The 17,141-nt window shown below is 47.9% G+C and overlaps 1 protein-coding gene across 1 annotated transcript in view; it reads right to left on the bottom strand.

Moving 5' to 3' along the window:
• Positions 1-17,141, bottom strand: part of LOC138498711 (testis-specific serine/threonine-protein kinase 5-like) — a 616,456-nt gene that overhangs the window by 111,297 nt on the left and 488,018 nt on the right. The window contains exon 6 of the mRNA XM_069622355.1: positions 6,908-7,023. Within this exon, the coding sequence (XP_069478456.1) occupies positions 6,908-7,023 (116 nt within the window). The remainder of the gene's footprint in view (positions 1-6,907; positions 7,024-17,141) is intronic.

Below are 17,141 nucleotides of genomic sequence, written 5' to 3'. Positions count from 1 at the left end.
TACGAGAAGCGCAGTAAAACGGGGTCATTACCGACATGGAGGAACTAGCGGGTCCGTGCCCGTGTGACGCTGCTAATAGCGGGTGATTACGAGTGCGCGAGCATGCGCGAACCCCCATGCCCGCAATGGCCATACCGCCATGGCGCTAAAGGCCCTCCAACACCCCGATAGCGCCATCACGGTACCCGCTGATACCGCCTCCGCCTAGGAGGCACCCCTTAATATCTACCCAGTAATAACATCATGCTAATACCGGGCTCGTAATACCGGACCCGGCAGTAACGTCATTGCGTCGGAATGGGAAATGCGCCGGCGGCCATCTTTAAAAACACAATCCATTGCAATCCTCCCAAACCACCAGTTGTGTTCAGGAAAGACCAGTGCCAATCCCTTCAACATGCCTAAGGCTACCAGGAAATCAACCCCCCCACTCCCCTGCGCAAAAAGCGTTTTTCGGACGACAAACTGAACATGCTGGCAGACACCCTTTCCCGCCCATGCAGAGGAGATCAACCAGCAGAGCCTGAAAAGGGAGGTGCAGCAGTGAAAAAAGGAGATCTGGGAGGTGGTAGCCCGCAAGGTCTCGGCAGTCGGCACCACCCCACGGACAGTGAAAGCCTGTAAAAAGAGGTGGGATGACCTCCGCCTCAGGGTACGGAACTTCCTGGCCAGCAATAGGAGGGAGGCCATGGCCACAGGCGGGGGTCCCCACTCACCCACCAAACGTTCATGCTGGGAGGTGACGTGCAGTACCTGCATACAGATGGAGTCCATCGAGGGGTATCAGGTATTAATATCGCCACATATATGGTCGCCGTAAATAATATCGCTGGGAAAATGTCGTGGCGATATTATTTGGGTGACCATGTATGTGGTGACAGGGGCAAACAAAAAAAAACAAATGTGGGGGTTGCCGGGGTGTCCCCCGCATGTTCCATGCAATAATGTCGCCACAAAAAACGACCATTTTTCGGCGATATTTTTGCATGGCGATATTTTTGTGGCGACATTATTACATGGAAACCATCGAGGGCTTCGGGGAGATGCAGACGGGTGCCGCAACATCTGGAGATGGAGGTGAGTCTGCAGATCCCAGTAGGGGAAACCATGACGTAGCACAAGTGATGTTGAAGAGAGTCTAGGCAAGGCAATGCATGTCCCAACACACACATAAACATATCCTTGTCCAGATGAAGGCCCAAACCCTGCCCCACTGAATTGCATGTTGAGTGCCAATCCCATTGCCAACACACAGCCAACACACACGGACCGTGCCCATGTAATACATCACACAAACCCCAATACAACAGCATGCCACCTGCCATGCAGCATCCCTGCTTTGAGACGTCACAGCAAATGCCAAAATGCCCCCTTCATACTACCCTGTGTGTAACGCCTGTAAGATATGAATGCATGTTAAATGAAATTCTCCACAACACCATATAATGCATCTTGCATGTAACACCATCACTGATGCCCTGCATCTCTTCTACCCCCCACAGGCACCGATGGAGAGGATACCAGTGAGGAAACAGCCACAAGGGCATCCACGTCCCGGCACAAGACTACTCCCACGGGCAAGACCACCTCCTGGGCAGCCTCGCAATCCACACCGAAACCCAGGGCGAGTGCCCAGGCCATGGCCGCACATGAGGGCCCCACATCAACGCCTGACACCGTTAACACAGAGCTGGCAACACCAGTGGAAGGCGAGGCCAGTGGCACAATTTCGGCAGCAACAAGTTCGGTGGGCGAGGCAGCAGCCACTGCCCCACTGAGTGACATAGAAACTGCAGTGGAGGAGTATGTGGACGAGGATGGACTAACCCATGTGTCATGTCCACACTCCCCAAGCCCCGTGTCCACCCCCCAACCCCACACTCAGCCCTCACCCACCAGCAGCAGTGCAGATCCTTTACTACACAATTCGGACCTCAGCACCCTCCCCGAGGACAGCACTGCCAATGCAGGCCCGGTGGCAGCACCCTCAACCACTGCTGCTCCCACCACCAACCTTGAGGCACGGCTAGCGAGGGTGGAGGCTAGACAGGACTCTATGTTGGACCTTCTCCGACAATATGTTGCGGATGGGGAGAACACGAGGCGTGAGATTGCCCAGGCCATAGCTGCGAACACAGCCGCTGTCAATGCCTCTGCATTGATGATGCGAGACAGTCTGGGGGCCATCACGCAGGTCCTCACCTCTATCCTGCTGCACATGCAGCAGCCACAACCCGCACCAGCCGTGCAAATCACCACAGCTTCCACCCCATCCACCACACCCCATCCTCCACACCCGCTTCCTCTGCACCCGCTTCCTCTGCACCCTCCAGCCCTGTGCGTCCAACAAGACGGAGTGCGAGGCACTCAGAAATGCTGCCCCCGGACAACAAGAAATCAAGGAAATAGTGTGGGACAACAATGGGAGTGGGTCAGATGGTGTCGGTGGTGTATGGGTGTATTAGGGGGATTTCATTGGGGGGGTTTGGGAGTTCATTGGGGGTTTTGGGAGTTCATTTGGGGTTTTGGGAGTTGATTGGGGGGTATAGTGATTTCATTGAGGGGTATGGGGAGTTTTGGTGTTGTGGAGGGGTAGCACATTTCTGTAGTTGATATCAATACACCTATTGTGTGAAAAATCATTCAATGCCTGGACATTGTACATTTCGTGTGTATCCATTTAATTCATGACAGTGCACAGTGCCCAACTCCCCACATTCCCTGTGTGCATGTCCACATGGACCCAGTGTACAATGTGCCACTGACACATATCTATCGACGTCCCTGTGGGTCAGAAGTATTCGTCAATCAGTGATTGGCGTACTGCACGGCCATCTTGTGCATCACGTACTGGCAGGGGTGCTGCTTCTCCTCCGTATTTATCCTCATCATCCTCACACGGTGCATGCATGTCAAAGTCAGGTGGCAGTGGTACATTTCTACGGACGCACATGTTGTGCAGCATGACACAGGCCATGGTGATCTTTGCCACCTTCTCAGGCCTATGAAGGAGTGCTCCACCAGACCTGCTTAGGCAGCGGAACCGCGCCTTCAACAGGCCAAAGGTCTGCTCAATCACAACACGGGTATGAACCCGATTGTACTCCTCTTCATGGCTGTTCTGCGGGTTCCGCACAGGGGTAAGTAGCCACGGCTTCAAGGGATATCCTCCATCACCTGCAAGCGAATACAAATAGGTCTATGTGAGTCACTCTGAGCTGCCACCTTCAGGATTCACAGCCATGGCCGCAGCTATTTGCTGTCGACATGCTCATGTCCCTGTACGTATGCACAAGTACTATTTAGATGCATTCTATACTGCAATATGGTGTGGTAGTCTGGATGGCGTTGTATAGATGATGCAGGGTGAATTCTTGCATGCTGATGCGGATGTACTGTGGTTGCAGGACTATGTTTTGCCTCATACTTTTGCTGTGTATAATACACTGTGCATGGTCACACTAGCCACATTGGCACAGTTGCAATCATGTTTAGTCATGCATTGCTTCACATACCCATGGTGGCCAGGTTGTGCTTCTTACATGTTGTCATTTATATACGGCATTGGTCCAATGTGTGCCAGTGATGTGTCATGTTCGGGTTGGGAGGTTCAGGTCAGGAGTGTTTAGCACTGCGTGAATTCTCCACTCACCGCCCATTCTCACCCAGGTGGTGTATGCATCCCCCCCACATTCCCACCCAGGTGGAGTATGCATCCCACCCCATTCCCACCCAGGTGGTGTATGCATCCCCCCACCCCCCATTCCCACCCTGGTGGAGTATGCATCCCCCCCATTCCCACCCAGGTGGAGTATTCATCCCCCCCATTCCCTCCCTGGTGGAGTATGCATCCCAACACATCACAACTCTGATGCACTGCCATCAGCCAGTCAGGCAACTCACCAAGCAGCCAGGCACGTCGTCCAGCATGTCGCTCCATGTGACGGGGTAGCGTGGAGTTACGCAGCAACATGGCATCATGTGTCGATCCGGGATATCAGGCACAGCAATGTGTGATGATCTTGCTGGAGTCACATACCATCTGCACATTGATGGAGTGGTATTGCTTGCGATTGCGGTACACCGCCTCTACGGCATGGGGGACTACCAATTCTACATGGGTGCAGTCGAGGGCACCAACACAATTGGGCATGCCTGCCAGTGCATGGAAGCCTACTTTGGTGTCGGCTATCTCCTGGGCAGTCCGTGGTAGGGATATGTGGGTGCTAGCGTGCTTCAGGAGGGCATCCAGCACTTGGGTCAGAATGCGTGAAAATAGTTGTTGTGAAATGCCATGCAGCTGGCCCACTGTGTGCTGGTAGGTGCCTGTGGCCAGGAAATGGAGCACAGACACCACCTTTAGTAGCGGGGGGGATGGCAGTGCGTATTTCTATGAGGCTGACGATGTCGTTGTGTATCATGTCCACTATGGTGGTGATGGTGTCCCGTCCAACCGGTACATGGTGTGGATCTGCTCAGGGGTTAGATTGAATGGACTGGGTCTGATGCGAGGGATTGGTGGCTGCCTACGAGGTACTACTGGCTGCACTGGTGGTAATTGTTGGCCCTGTCTCAGACACCTTCTCCTCCTGCGTCTCCTCTGTGCTGCCTGTTGCTGTGGCTGTAGTTGTTGTTGTAGTTGCTGTAGTTGTAGCAGCATAGGCATGTCCTCCAGCCACATGATTGCAACAGCTAGTGGTATCATTTTGGTGTAGGAAGGGGTGTGGTGTGTGGGTGTACTCCTTTTATACAGGCTCCATTGACTCCACCTGTGGTGATTGTGTGCACCTGTGGCAGTTGCCTTGATTGCAGATTGCTGTGTACGGGTGGTCCGCAATGCCTGTATGGCCGCCATCGTGCAGACCCTAATTACCACCTTCGCGTTGCCAGTAATTGCATGCCCGCGTGAGTTGTGATGTCATCCTATTACCGGCATCCCGGTATTTACTCCACGAAGGGGCGCGTGTACGCGCGTATGCCGGTATGAAGGGGCGCGGTATGGGCGGTGGCGGTTTTGGCGGGATGTTGGGTCGTAATGCCCCGGACCCGTTAACGATGCCGGTATTACCATTCCGCCTTCCTTTTTTCATTACCTCCATTCTCGTAATGAGGCCCTATGTCTAATAGGACACAAACAACACCCATAAGGACAGAATTCAACGTCCATAGCCAACTCCCAGCGAACTAATCTAGGACGACAATGACAACATCTAGAACAGAATAAAGAAACTCTTAATACAACAAGAGAGGCGACACCCATAAGGACAGAATCCAGCGTCCCTAGCCAACTCCCAGTGAACAACCTTCACCCGCTCGATAAATATACAATAGATCATACCTCTATAAAGTTGGGTGAACATTAGAACTTGCCACACTAATTAAGCTATAGATATTGGCTGGGGCATGGACCAAAGAGAGTGGTGAATGCAGGCAGGCTCCGCCCCAGGACATAAGTGCAAGCATTAGCATTTCGACATACCGAAGGGCGTATAAGCAGTAACTTGAATGAGCAACCGAATAAGATGATGAATGCCGAGCAGGCCTTAACACATGGAGGGAGTAAACCCGGGCCTACTAATGCCCATCCTCCTACCAGAGTAGGAATGCTTTCTGGGCTAGACTGCAAGAGACGCACTAAAGCCGGCCTGCCCGCATACAAACAGGGGCCACGTAGGCAGCCGGTTGCCCAACCTGGGCAAGGTTATACATATGAACGGATACCATACTGGAAAGGGCTGTGAGTGTCGTACAGCCACCGAGCTGGACGTAGACACAGAGACGCCTAACACCCCACCTGATTAGAAATACGGAATTTGCGCCTCACTTCAAGCCTTGAATACCAACTAACCAACCCACTAACAACTTCACCCTCTGCATACACCTCTCAAATTCTAACCAAACACAACCACAAACTTACAACACAGCAATCCGCACAAACTTCACCGCACTGCAACAACAAAACAAAGCATGCATAGACCCACACAAAAGCACACAATGCCCTCCGACAGTACAACACCCCAAGCCCAGCCAACGGAAATCCGGGCTGAGGCTGCCAACAGCACATCACTGCTCTCTTGCACTTCTCCAGCTCATCCCCACTAAGTCCCCCACCCCTCCTTTTTTTCAGAACCGCCAGAGCGCCAGGGGACCACTCCGGTGGTGATAGTGCGTGGTACAAATATCCTTTAACATTAACATCTCTGCTAGCGGAGTCACCACTTACCCCTGATAGCCGTCTCCTCCCATGTGTCCTCCCTCATGTTACCACCACTAGGGTTAGGATCAGGTAACGGCTGCAATCAAAGAATTCAGTAAAACTGTTCACATCCCAATTTTCTCCCACACTAGTATACAAATTGCTGCAGCACCCGTGTTTTGCACTTGCCTGTGCTGATGGAGGCGCTGAAGACATAAGGGGTGAATGGCAGCCGCCGTGGTATGACTAAACGCCGCTCTGAGATGGCTCCAAACTATAGCTTGTACCGGTGAACACAGCCTGTGTTCAGAGCAGCGTGATTGGCTAATTAGCTGTCACCTAGTTCAGGGTGCTAATGTTTGATAGAATTTGCATTTGGTATTAAACCTTTGCTCAGTTTTCCAATGTATTTCTCTATATCGTATTTCACAATGTAACCACCACATCAGACTTACCCCATTCTTTGGCCATTCAATATTTGGTGAATTGCCAGAGAACTGAAGGAGCCCATTTCCAGGCAAGAGAAACACACCAAGAATCTACATTTAGTAATGTAAAAGACCAGTACATTTCTTTTGGGGTGTTGTGGTGCATAGAGGTCAAACAAGCATTTGCATAACATTGAGTTGTTGCAGATAATTCAATATGGGGTTGAACACTGTACATTAAACAGATTTTGAACAGTTTGTGTAGAGAAGCCTATGCCATTACCAGGTGATACTGGGCCATTGAAGAGCAGTCCTTGCTTGATCAGGTGTAGCATTTTGTAGGGTTGGCGCTCCTTAAAGGGGAGTTTTCCGGTCACCATCGCAAATAGGATCACTCCGCTGCGTAAGAAAACAAAATATGATCCATTTGAAGAAGAGCAGCAATAGGAAGAAAAATGACAAATTATAGTTGCTCTGAATATAAACTAGCTCTAGTTGGCTTCTATTTGAATAGGATGGCCGACCCATGGAGCAACGCAGGAGGGCAAACGGTCCAGGTTTTTTTTTACCAGACTTGCTGGCCACTGGGAAGCACTCATGCTGTGTATGAGGGGCTTAATATTGTAGGAATTAGTTACATCATCCACATTTCTTTCTATGAAACAACTTTCCCTCATTCAAAATCATATTCCTATGGTAAAACAAGCAAATTGCTGAAGGTTTAACAAAACCATAAACTATTTATGCAAGACCAAACGCGAAGAACACAGCAATGATTTAAAAGTAAAACCAATCAAAGGTAAGCAAAACAGAATATTAACTCTTGCATAGACTTGTGACCTGATGGGCAATCCAAAGATTGCTAAATGGAGAGAATGTGTAAGCTAGCACCACTGAGAAAAAGGAACTAATCATTAAAAAACTAACTTCTGTGTTGAGCTTTCAGGGATGGCACAGGAGCAGTGCAGGCAGGCTGGGACAGCCATGGAGTGAAAGAAAGCTATTTTGGGGGACAACATGGACAATCAAACACACATCAAAGCAAAGGAAGCACGTCGCTTCATCACAACGGCAGGGAGGATCCTCAGACCAGCACAGGCATGCATGCTTGTGCTAGACTGCCACGAGAACGATTGCACCGCAGCGGGGCTCCAGTGGGGAGGCACAAGAGGGGCCATGCCCCAACCCAGTCCTTCCGGGCCCCGCTACGAGCCAGGTAAGTACTGCCACGCTGAAAATAAGAACAGAGACAGGCGCTCGCTCTGAGTTTAGTACTTGGAACTAATACAGCAAGCCTCTGGTGTTCCTGTTCCTGCGCAGTTTAGCACTTCCCCTACTGTGACAGAGCATTCCTTTATGCATGGTTTCCTCCTAAACAACATCACGAGAAGGGAGGCATTCTCCTGGGATATGGTTTCGTTGCTTTTGGACTTTTGTGTTTCAGTGGTAGAGATAGTTTAGAAGTTTGGACCAGGCCTTATACCCTTTATTTGGACTTCACAGACTTCCTGACAGACCCAGGCTTTAGTTTGGTTGAAGTAGGGAAACCACCTTTTAGTTAGCAATAGATAGGATTGTTATTTTATGGAAAATAAAAGTTTACAGCCAATATTATAAAGTCCTGGTCAGACTTGTCATTCTATGTCACCACAGCTCTGAGTCCACATCTGACTTCAAAGTCCTGGGTTAGAATGCTATCCAGCAGAGTAACATGTTACTTACTCATCGTTTTGTTTTGCAGAGCAGTTGCGAATTTGTCCGGCCGCTGTCATAGAACGCTGCATAAGTGCAGCATGGACGAAAGGTATACAGAAGCCAAGCTGAGTAGCCGTGTGGTGTTGACAACTCACAGCTGAAAATAATGATGTCTGCTTATGTCTAACTGCATGTTTTATGATAAACCACAAACTGACTGGGTTAGGAGAAAGGGAGTAGTATGTGCTGTTGTTTAGGAGGAAGCCATGCATGAAGGAATGCGTGCTCAGTCACAGTAGGGGAGTGCTAAGGTGTGCAGGAACACCATAGGCTTGCTGTACATGTGTATATATGATCTGTGGTGCATTGTGGACCATTGAGAATCACGGTGCACAGAGGCAACTGCGGAGTCGAGGAGCTTACTGGAGAGCCCCCTACCCATCTATAACCTCTACCCGGTTTTCCTAAACCCCCCAACCTATCCAAACCAACAGACCCTAACCCTTGTACCTCGTGGGAGTCGCGGTTCCCGAAAACATACGAGTACGGGTGCCAAGACTCCTAAGGGAAGGATGGCGTTTGTGCGAGCCTGACTTGAGTGTTGACACACGGATGTTGGTTTAACCCAGCAGTGCTTGTCTGTCTGTGTGCTTTTGAGATTTAGGCCATGCCTTCTAAGACATTTGTGGGATTGCTGTTAGAATCAATTTATCTATGACTATGTGAGAGAGTCTGCAATAATGATCGCCAGTGCCTTCTTAGAATTAAAGAATCTGCTAGGTACTCATTGACTGCTGCAAATTTAGGAGGGGATAACTAAACAAAGCAATTACAGCCTGCTGACATCCCCCTCAAAATGCATCTCTCAATTTACATTCCATCCCACCTCCGGGGCCTCACCCGCCAGGTCATGGCAGATCCAAATTAGTTAGTAGATGGAGTACTCAAAGTAGAATTGATGTGGACACAACACGCGGTTGATCTCTTGGTGGGACATGAAATTGTAGAACTGATGTAACTTGTCTAAACCGGAATTATTAAGAAAATGAGGAATGCCTTCAGCCACTTGATTTATAAACACTATTCGCGGCCTTTTCTGAAGTCCTGTTAAAAACAAGCATTGGCACAGCCAACCGTTTTTGCATATGTTTAAGTGTTAGGCATTTGCCAGACACTGCTATTAGGTGCCTAGGTACTCGCACCATTTTGCAACTGCTACCATCAACGGCGAGTTAATACAAGTAAGGCAGTGCCTGGCAATTGCTTATCCCATACCTACACAAAAGTCCAAAATGTTGGCATTTCCAATGCTTGTTACACCAGTAGCGGATTTACAGCTCTGATTAAGTCATTAACTCTCAGAAGACAGCTTTGTGGGGTAGTCGACACTTACATTAATAGGCGAACCTGGCAAGGACCTCACCCTATGCTCTTCTTGTAGGCCAATCGCACTTCTGAACTATAATCCACGCAACTACTCAAAATACTTGGCGCGCGCCTGCTACAGTGCTACCCGGTGTGGTGGATGGTGACCAAACAGGGTTTGTCCCGAGACAACAGACATTTGATAACATCCGTTGCACTATTGACTTTATGGCATGGGCACACAGGCATAAGCAGGAAATGGCCCTACTCTCTATTGACGCGGAAAAAGTGTTTGACCGCGTAGATTGGACATATCTGACAAAAGTACTAGAAGGGGGGCAGGATGCCCCCCAGACAGGGTTCTCTGGCTACATAGACAAGATAGACCCCAAAATACACGGATTAGTCAGGTTCTGGCAGTGGTGTGTGATATATGGGATCGCCGTCTTGAAAAGGGATACTTATATACGTGCCTGTCCCCATTCACCCCGTTATTGGAGAACCCTCAATTCCAACCAGGGTCCATTCAGGGAGGGTTTAGGCAATGGCGGAAGGTGGGGTGTACAAAGTTGTGGGATATGATGCATGGGACAGCCATTAGCACTTTTATGGAATGTAAACAGTATATGGGTGTAAAGACTGGAGGGGGGTTATCTGTACTCCTGCTCTCTATATGGCAGAGTCTAAGCACAGAGCACCCCAGCCAAGATTCTCTATTGTTTGTAGCAATGGAAGAGCAATCAAGGCTTAGCTCTCAGAAGGTGATGCAGGCTGGTTCTTAAGTACAGTGTAGTCCCCAAGCACCCACAAAGGCATGTCCACACGCTATGTTAGTGAAAACACAGTCTTTATATAAACAAGGCTTTGATTATGTACACATACAATAACACACTTTGTGCTCCGATAATTCTAAAATGGCAAATATATACAGGTCTATCTGGTACCACTCTTAACTATTGATTCCTTTAAAATGCACCACATCTAACAGCCCCAAATAGCATACGAATCAGATTGTAAGATGAATCAACGATAGACAACAGAAAGAATGCAAATAAAATCGAGCAATGGCACAATACTGACTGTCGTTACCTAGAGACTTTTCTTTGTGAGGATCCCCCTACCTGGGCAACCTGTAAATAAAACGCATTTGACAAGCACAGTCCAATTATGCTCAATATAGCCTTGAGTCCTTCTACAAGGCACCACGACCCCAAAGTACCTGGTTTCGCGATGAGTCGTTGACGGGCCTTTCTTAAGTGGACTCCCTTTAAGGCAGGAGCCACGGTCATCGAGAGTCGGTGAAGAGAAGGATGAACACTGTTGTTGTGGCAGCAACTTCGGTTCTTGCGGTTCTCGTTGACAATCGGTCGAAAACATACTGCAGGCTGAGGCGTGCGGTGCACCTCGACGACGAGAGTTTGTTGCCCCAAAGAGTTAATGTTCAGACTTGCTTTCATTTATGTACATGGGCCTTTAAATCCAACATGGAAGCAACCGCATGGCTCAGTTCTTATGAACCAAACCATGCGGTCTAGTGTCTTGGGTGTGGCTGGGGCCTGGAACTACTTTACCTGGTACTATTTTACATGGGCTATATAAACCACACCCAGGCTGCAGAACACGCTTCGCGTTATTCTGCAACTAGCAGCGTGGTCTTCAGCATCCTGTAAACCTGCAAGAACAAGAACAAGATTACTTGTCTTACCTGAGAATATACCATCCTTCGCTCAGCATCTCAACCGGGCTGCATCCTGTGGAAACCGAGAGAAGAAGAAACATCACCTGTGAGTACTAGCTTGAGGAATCACAGCATCCCGCGGCCACAGCTCCCGTTCGAACATCGCAACCTGCAAAGCAAGAAAGGGAAAAACAATATTAGAATGCGTGCGCTTCCAAAACATCGAATGCCATCATTCTTACCTGAATTCCATCATGCTACGCAGTGCTTCCATCCGGAAGTCCACGGCAACACCCTGCAAGAGAAAGGAGAGATATTCAGGCTCGCCTTCAATATTTAACGCCTGCAAAGCGCTTAACTTACCTCGACGTATCCCTGTGGTCAGCTTTCATCGTGCTCTCATCCACTCGAGCACCGCAGCAGCCTGTGAGGAGAAGAAGAAGAGAACACATGTTAGCTTCAAAAGACAATAAGGAACTCTGCGCTTTTCCTTACCTTAAAACGTGCCTCTTCATTCAGCACAACAGCATCAAGACTTCGCACCTGAAAAGACGATAAAGACATTAAGGGAATTCCACCATAAAACAGAACTAAGACTTACAATTAACCAACCTGCCTGCCTACCAGGACCCGGAGAAAGGCGCACTGCACCAGTGAAGAAACTCAGGCAGATCACCAACAAACGCCAAGCGCCCCTGCATCAGATGCAGGGCGGATAGTTCACCCTACAAACAATTAAGGTGAGAAAGGCTCAGTGGGAGAGGGGTCGGTCAGAGGGAGGTGGGAGGTTCACCCGCTAGAGACAGTTATCACAGATCCTCCCTTCTGTGATTGCAGATTCGTTATTCCGCGCTGAGCAACTACGTATCCGAGGATACTGATCCCAGAGCCTTCCAGACGCCCCCGGGGATATCAGGTGAGCGTTACAGTTTCAATGTTCTTAGGCAAAGGAGCACTGCGGCTCCGGTCGGCGATGGGAGCTTTCAGATTAGCGAAGGACAGCAGCAGCAATCCTTCTTCTTCCAGTGGGTTTCAAGGTTAAGCATCAAGTATCAACTTCAGCTTCTGAACGATTTCCATCAGTGAGAGGCCCCCAGATATACTGTTGATCTCCCATTCACTCTGCTGGGTCACACTCAGGCAACCAATCATTCAGAAGGGCATTCATGCAGTCAGGCAGCCAATCAGGCTCACAGTGCATTCAGGCCATTCTTCTCCATCCAGACACTCACAGCACAGAATGTGGATTCGGACAAGCACTCTGCCATTCAGCACTCCACACTGCATTCATACCAGTTTCGGGCAGGGCTGTCTCAGTCACCAGATACTAGACACCCATAACATGAAATGCGTATTCGTCGCACACGCCATTCAACCAGGTCCCACCCCACGTGCGTACCCACAACATACAGTCATTGGGAAGGCGCCAGCCAGACTGGACTGGCCTTCCCCACACTACCATATATGGAACTTCCACCCAACAGCCAGTCGGGGGCAAGGGACAGAGTCAGGGCTTCCCGGGACTTCGGGAATACAAGGTAACAGGCAATAGAAAGGGGCCACCTTGTTTCCTAGCAGGAATCAACTGATTCCAATGGCAGGGCCTGTGTATCCCCAAAATGGAGGATACTCAGAGCACCTGTCAAATTCAGCATGGAGCTCCACCAGCTCCACCAGCCCATACCCTGCTCTGGGGGCCACACACAGGTGCCCAAAAACATACACTAGTAGTACAGGGTCGTACTCCCACCCATGGGTGCCATAAGTCTATCCCAAGGGTCTGATCACCATGACCAAAAAGAGGAAGAGCTGCACTGCCAGGAGTCCCAAATGAACTCCTGCGCGGAAAACAAGACAGAACATACATGATAAAGCAATAAAGGACAAGGATATGGAGACCCTGTCCCTCCAATGCATTTCCAGCACCACAGTGGGACTCTCTGAAAAGGATAGAATGGAATATTATCAAATGAAACATTGGATAGCCAACTCAGGGGGGAAGGTAACTCCCAGCTTTTAAAAATTCATCACCACACACACAGGAAACAGACAACTGATGTCAAAGCTATATTCGATTTTGATGGAAAAGGAGTCAGGCCAAACATGGGGATATATGCAAATATGGGGAAAAAAACTGGGGATCGATATTCCAAGAGAATATTGTGAACATTTGTGGGCAAATATTCCTAAACCGACGAGATCCATCCAGATTAGAGAGGCTTGGTATAAAATAATTTTTCAGTGGCACTATACCCCAGAGAAGTTGCACACAATATATCCGGCTACCTCTGGAGGGGATGTGGTATGAGAGGGGATTGGAGACATATCTGGTGGGAGTGTCTAGCCATGGTGGAATTCTGGGAGGAGGTCACAGCCCAGATAAAGACAATGGTAGCCCTCGATACAGTTTTGACACCAAGGGAATGGATGTGTGGCCTGTTCGATCTAGGGTTCCTCCTACCATCTACGGCGCATAGCAAAGCCTTCATGTTAATGATAATAGCGGCATGGTTGGTTATAGCAAAATGTTGGAAACAAAAAGGGACCCCAACAACAAGGGACTGGTTATTTAAACTGTGGGGCTGTATGGCAAAGGAATGGATGACATATAATCTGAGTTTCAACAAGACTGGGCAATGGTTTTGGACTTCCTTAAGGGGGACCTTTGTACGCCAGGGGTACCCACACAATTTGAGAATATTGGACATTATGTAACTGAATGTAATCCCATAGACTACCACAGATGTGGAAAGAATCGAGATCACTGCTTTTGCTGGGGGTTTGAGGGGTGATTTAATGTTGTTTTACTTAAATTCCAAAAGAAATACGTTAAAAAAGTACTAGAAGGGACTGGATTCGGCCCCATCTTTCTCAAGCAAGAGTTGGTTAATTTTGTTTGTCCGTCTACTCGGATCAAAGTGAATGGTATGTTATCAGATCCAGTGAGCCTGCGGAAGGGCAACCATCAGGGATGTCCACTGTCCCTGCTATTGTTCACCTTGCCCATGGAGCCACTGCGCGCTTGATCCGTTCCTCCAGAGACATACGTGGACAAGATATAGCTGGATATGAGCATAAAATGGGAATATACGCCGATGAGCTCCTTTTCTAAATGCAGGACTCCCGGTCCTCACTGCCCCACATAGTCTAATTGTTAGAGAAATTCTGCAGGATTTCCGGGTTTAAAATGAATTACACAAAGTCTACCATTATTAATGTCTTGGATACATCTGAAACGGCTGTCCGACTGAAGGCCGCTTTCCCATTGTCATGGGCTTCGTGCGCCCTAAAATACGTGAGCGTCCATTGAACTGTACAATATGCGGACCTATACGTGGCTAATATTCTGCCACTCTTCGCCTCAGTTAAACAGGAACTGACCCGGTGGGGCAGCTCCGAAATATCTTGGATGGGGAAAATGACTGCGGTCAAGATGACCCTGCTCCTGCGGTTGTTTTATATGTTCCAAGCACTGCTGGTTTGGATTCTGAGGCTGATGCTTAAGGATCTACAATCTCACATTTTTTGATTTATCTGGGCAAAAATATTCCCCAGGGTCGCTAGGTGGACACTTATGGCAGAAAAAGACAAAGGCAGAATTGTGGTTCCAGACCTTGAAAGCTATTTATACACGGCTCAACTTACTCCACTATTATACAGCCATGCAGCCTTGCAATGCCCTAAACACTGGATAGGCATTGAGCAAGACACCCTTGGGGCCCCTCTGCATCAATGGTGCTGGTGCGCTCCTGAGACGAGGAAATAAGCGGAACATGGGATCCCAACAACTAGAATGAAGCTTGACTACTGTGACGCCCGTAGGTATACCATAATTACCTTCCCCTCGCACATATATGGGAGAACAGAGAATTCCCCTGGGGCAGAATACTGGTTGATTCACTCGTTGGACAGAGTGAAGCTAACTAAGATTAGGCCAGTTGGTTTGTGGATCCACGCCCTCTCACCTTTGAGCAATGCAAACGAGCCTATATGGTAGAGGAAGCTCATAGACATGGGTATTTACAGCTCAGACACTGGGGCCGAAAGTGGCTGCTCAGGTGAAACACGAATAGTCCGAGTTTGAGGATCTCTTTATAGGGGATCCTCCAGCTAGCAAGGTCTCCTCCTTATATAAGATATTGAACTTCAACAGCAAATGGGAAGAGGATACAGGTAGGCTTATAGATGACCTGGCTTGATAAAATATATGGACAAGGGCCGGTAAATCCTCTAAATCAGTTCAACTTAAATAGAACAGTTTTAAGCTGATGTGTCACTGGTAGCTCACCCAGAGCCCTGATGAGCCCTGTGCTCTCCGCTAGGTGTTGGTGGTGTACAGCTGCACCAGGCACTTTTTCCACATATGGTGGACATGTCCCCTGATCGGCGCCTAGAAACACTTTTTTATGTGCAGTGCGCCTTATAAATACTCAATAAATAAAAATAAATAAATCTAGGTGTTCTGGAAGGAGGTCTTGGCCCAGATATAAGGAATATGTGGAGTAGATTTGGTATTTCTATTTTTATTTTTTATTGTTGCATTTTTGGTTTGCAGGAAACCTTACACAACATAGTAAATAAATTAAAGAACAAAGATCACTTATCATAAAAGAAAAATTAAAACATTGAACATTGAAACATCCACATATTCAAAAGAGAACAGAAGAAAAAGAAAACTAAAACCTATAAAATCGCCCTATAGACAAACCAAACTCAGACATTACTTATTCCATTAATATCCAATTCATTTGATAGAACATTTTTAAAATTGTTCAAATACAGAATAAGAGGTACATTAGTACCCCACATGAGTCGACACCAGAACATGTTCCTGAACACATCCGTGGAGCCACCTAGCTCTTTAAAGCATAGCATCTGCTTATTTTCAAAATACGGACATACCGTCACAAGGTGCTTCAAGGTTTCATATGCTTCATTGCCACTACAGAATCTACAATCCAAGTTGTACCCTGGATACATACCAGGCTCTTGCCAATGCTTTATTCTCTCGACAGTATGGAACTGGTTGAGTCTAAAACCCATATATGTTGTGCAGATTGTCTCAGACGGAAAACGTTGAAGGTAAAGGGGTAAACTTAATTTAGAGTGTGCAAACCTCGAGTATTCCACATACGTAGCATAGTATGATACACCCTCCAAAGTTTCGACCCAGTCTGCTCGAAAAAAGACGAGTCTTAACCCCACCAGGCCCCCGTACCGAATCAAGCACAGAGAGCCCCATAGAGACAAATACCCCAATCATCCTATTTCTAAACTGTTTAAGAGAAGTAACGGTCTCAACCTCCATTGCTACATGCAATGCCTCATATCGAGAATTCTTAGGAGAGCAAGTATTTTTCTAAAGGTGGATAGTTGTCTCCACCTAAGCCGAGCCTTCAAGGAAGTTAGGCAAAGTTCATGTCTAATGACAGAATTAGGCACTGCCATAGACAAACCCAATACCTCCTTCTAGAGCTTTCCTTGAATAATATTCTGTGTTTGAACAATTTTAAAAATGTTCTATCAAATCAAATGAATTGGATATTAATAATGGAATAAGTAATGTCTGAGTTTGGTTTGTCTATAGGGCGATGTTATAGGTTTTCGTTTTTTTTTTTTCTTTTCTCTTTTGAATATGTGGATGTTTCATTGTTCAATGAATACAGTTGAGCAAGAATTGTAGGTTCAAATTTGGCAAGATAATATCGTCAAAGTGGTAACAAGGAAAATGTACACAATCTATTGCGTAGAAATATAACTTGGGAAAGCAGCTTTGACG

Source organism: Ambystoma mexicanum, chromosome 5q (assembly GCF_040938575.1).
Source record: "Ambystoma mexicanum isolate Mex_15411 chromosome 5q, UKY_AmexF1_1, whole genome shotgun sequence".
Lineage (NCBI taxonomy): Eukaryota > Metazoa > Chordata > Amphibia > Caudata > Ambystomatidae > Ambystoma > Ambystoma mexicanum.
The sequence above is the reverse complement of the archived record's forward strand: the minus strand, read 5'-3'. Positions and strand labels throughout refer to the sequence as shown.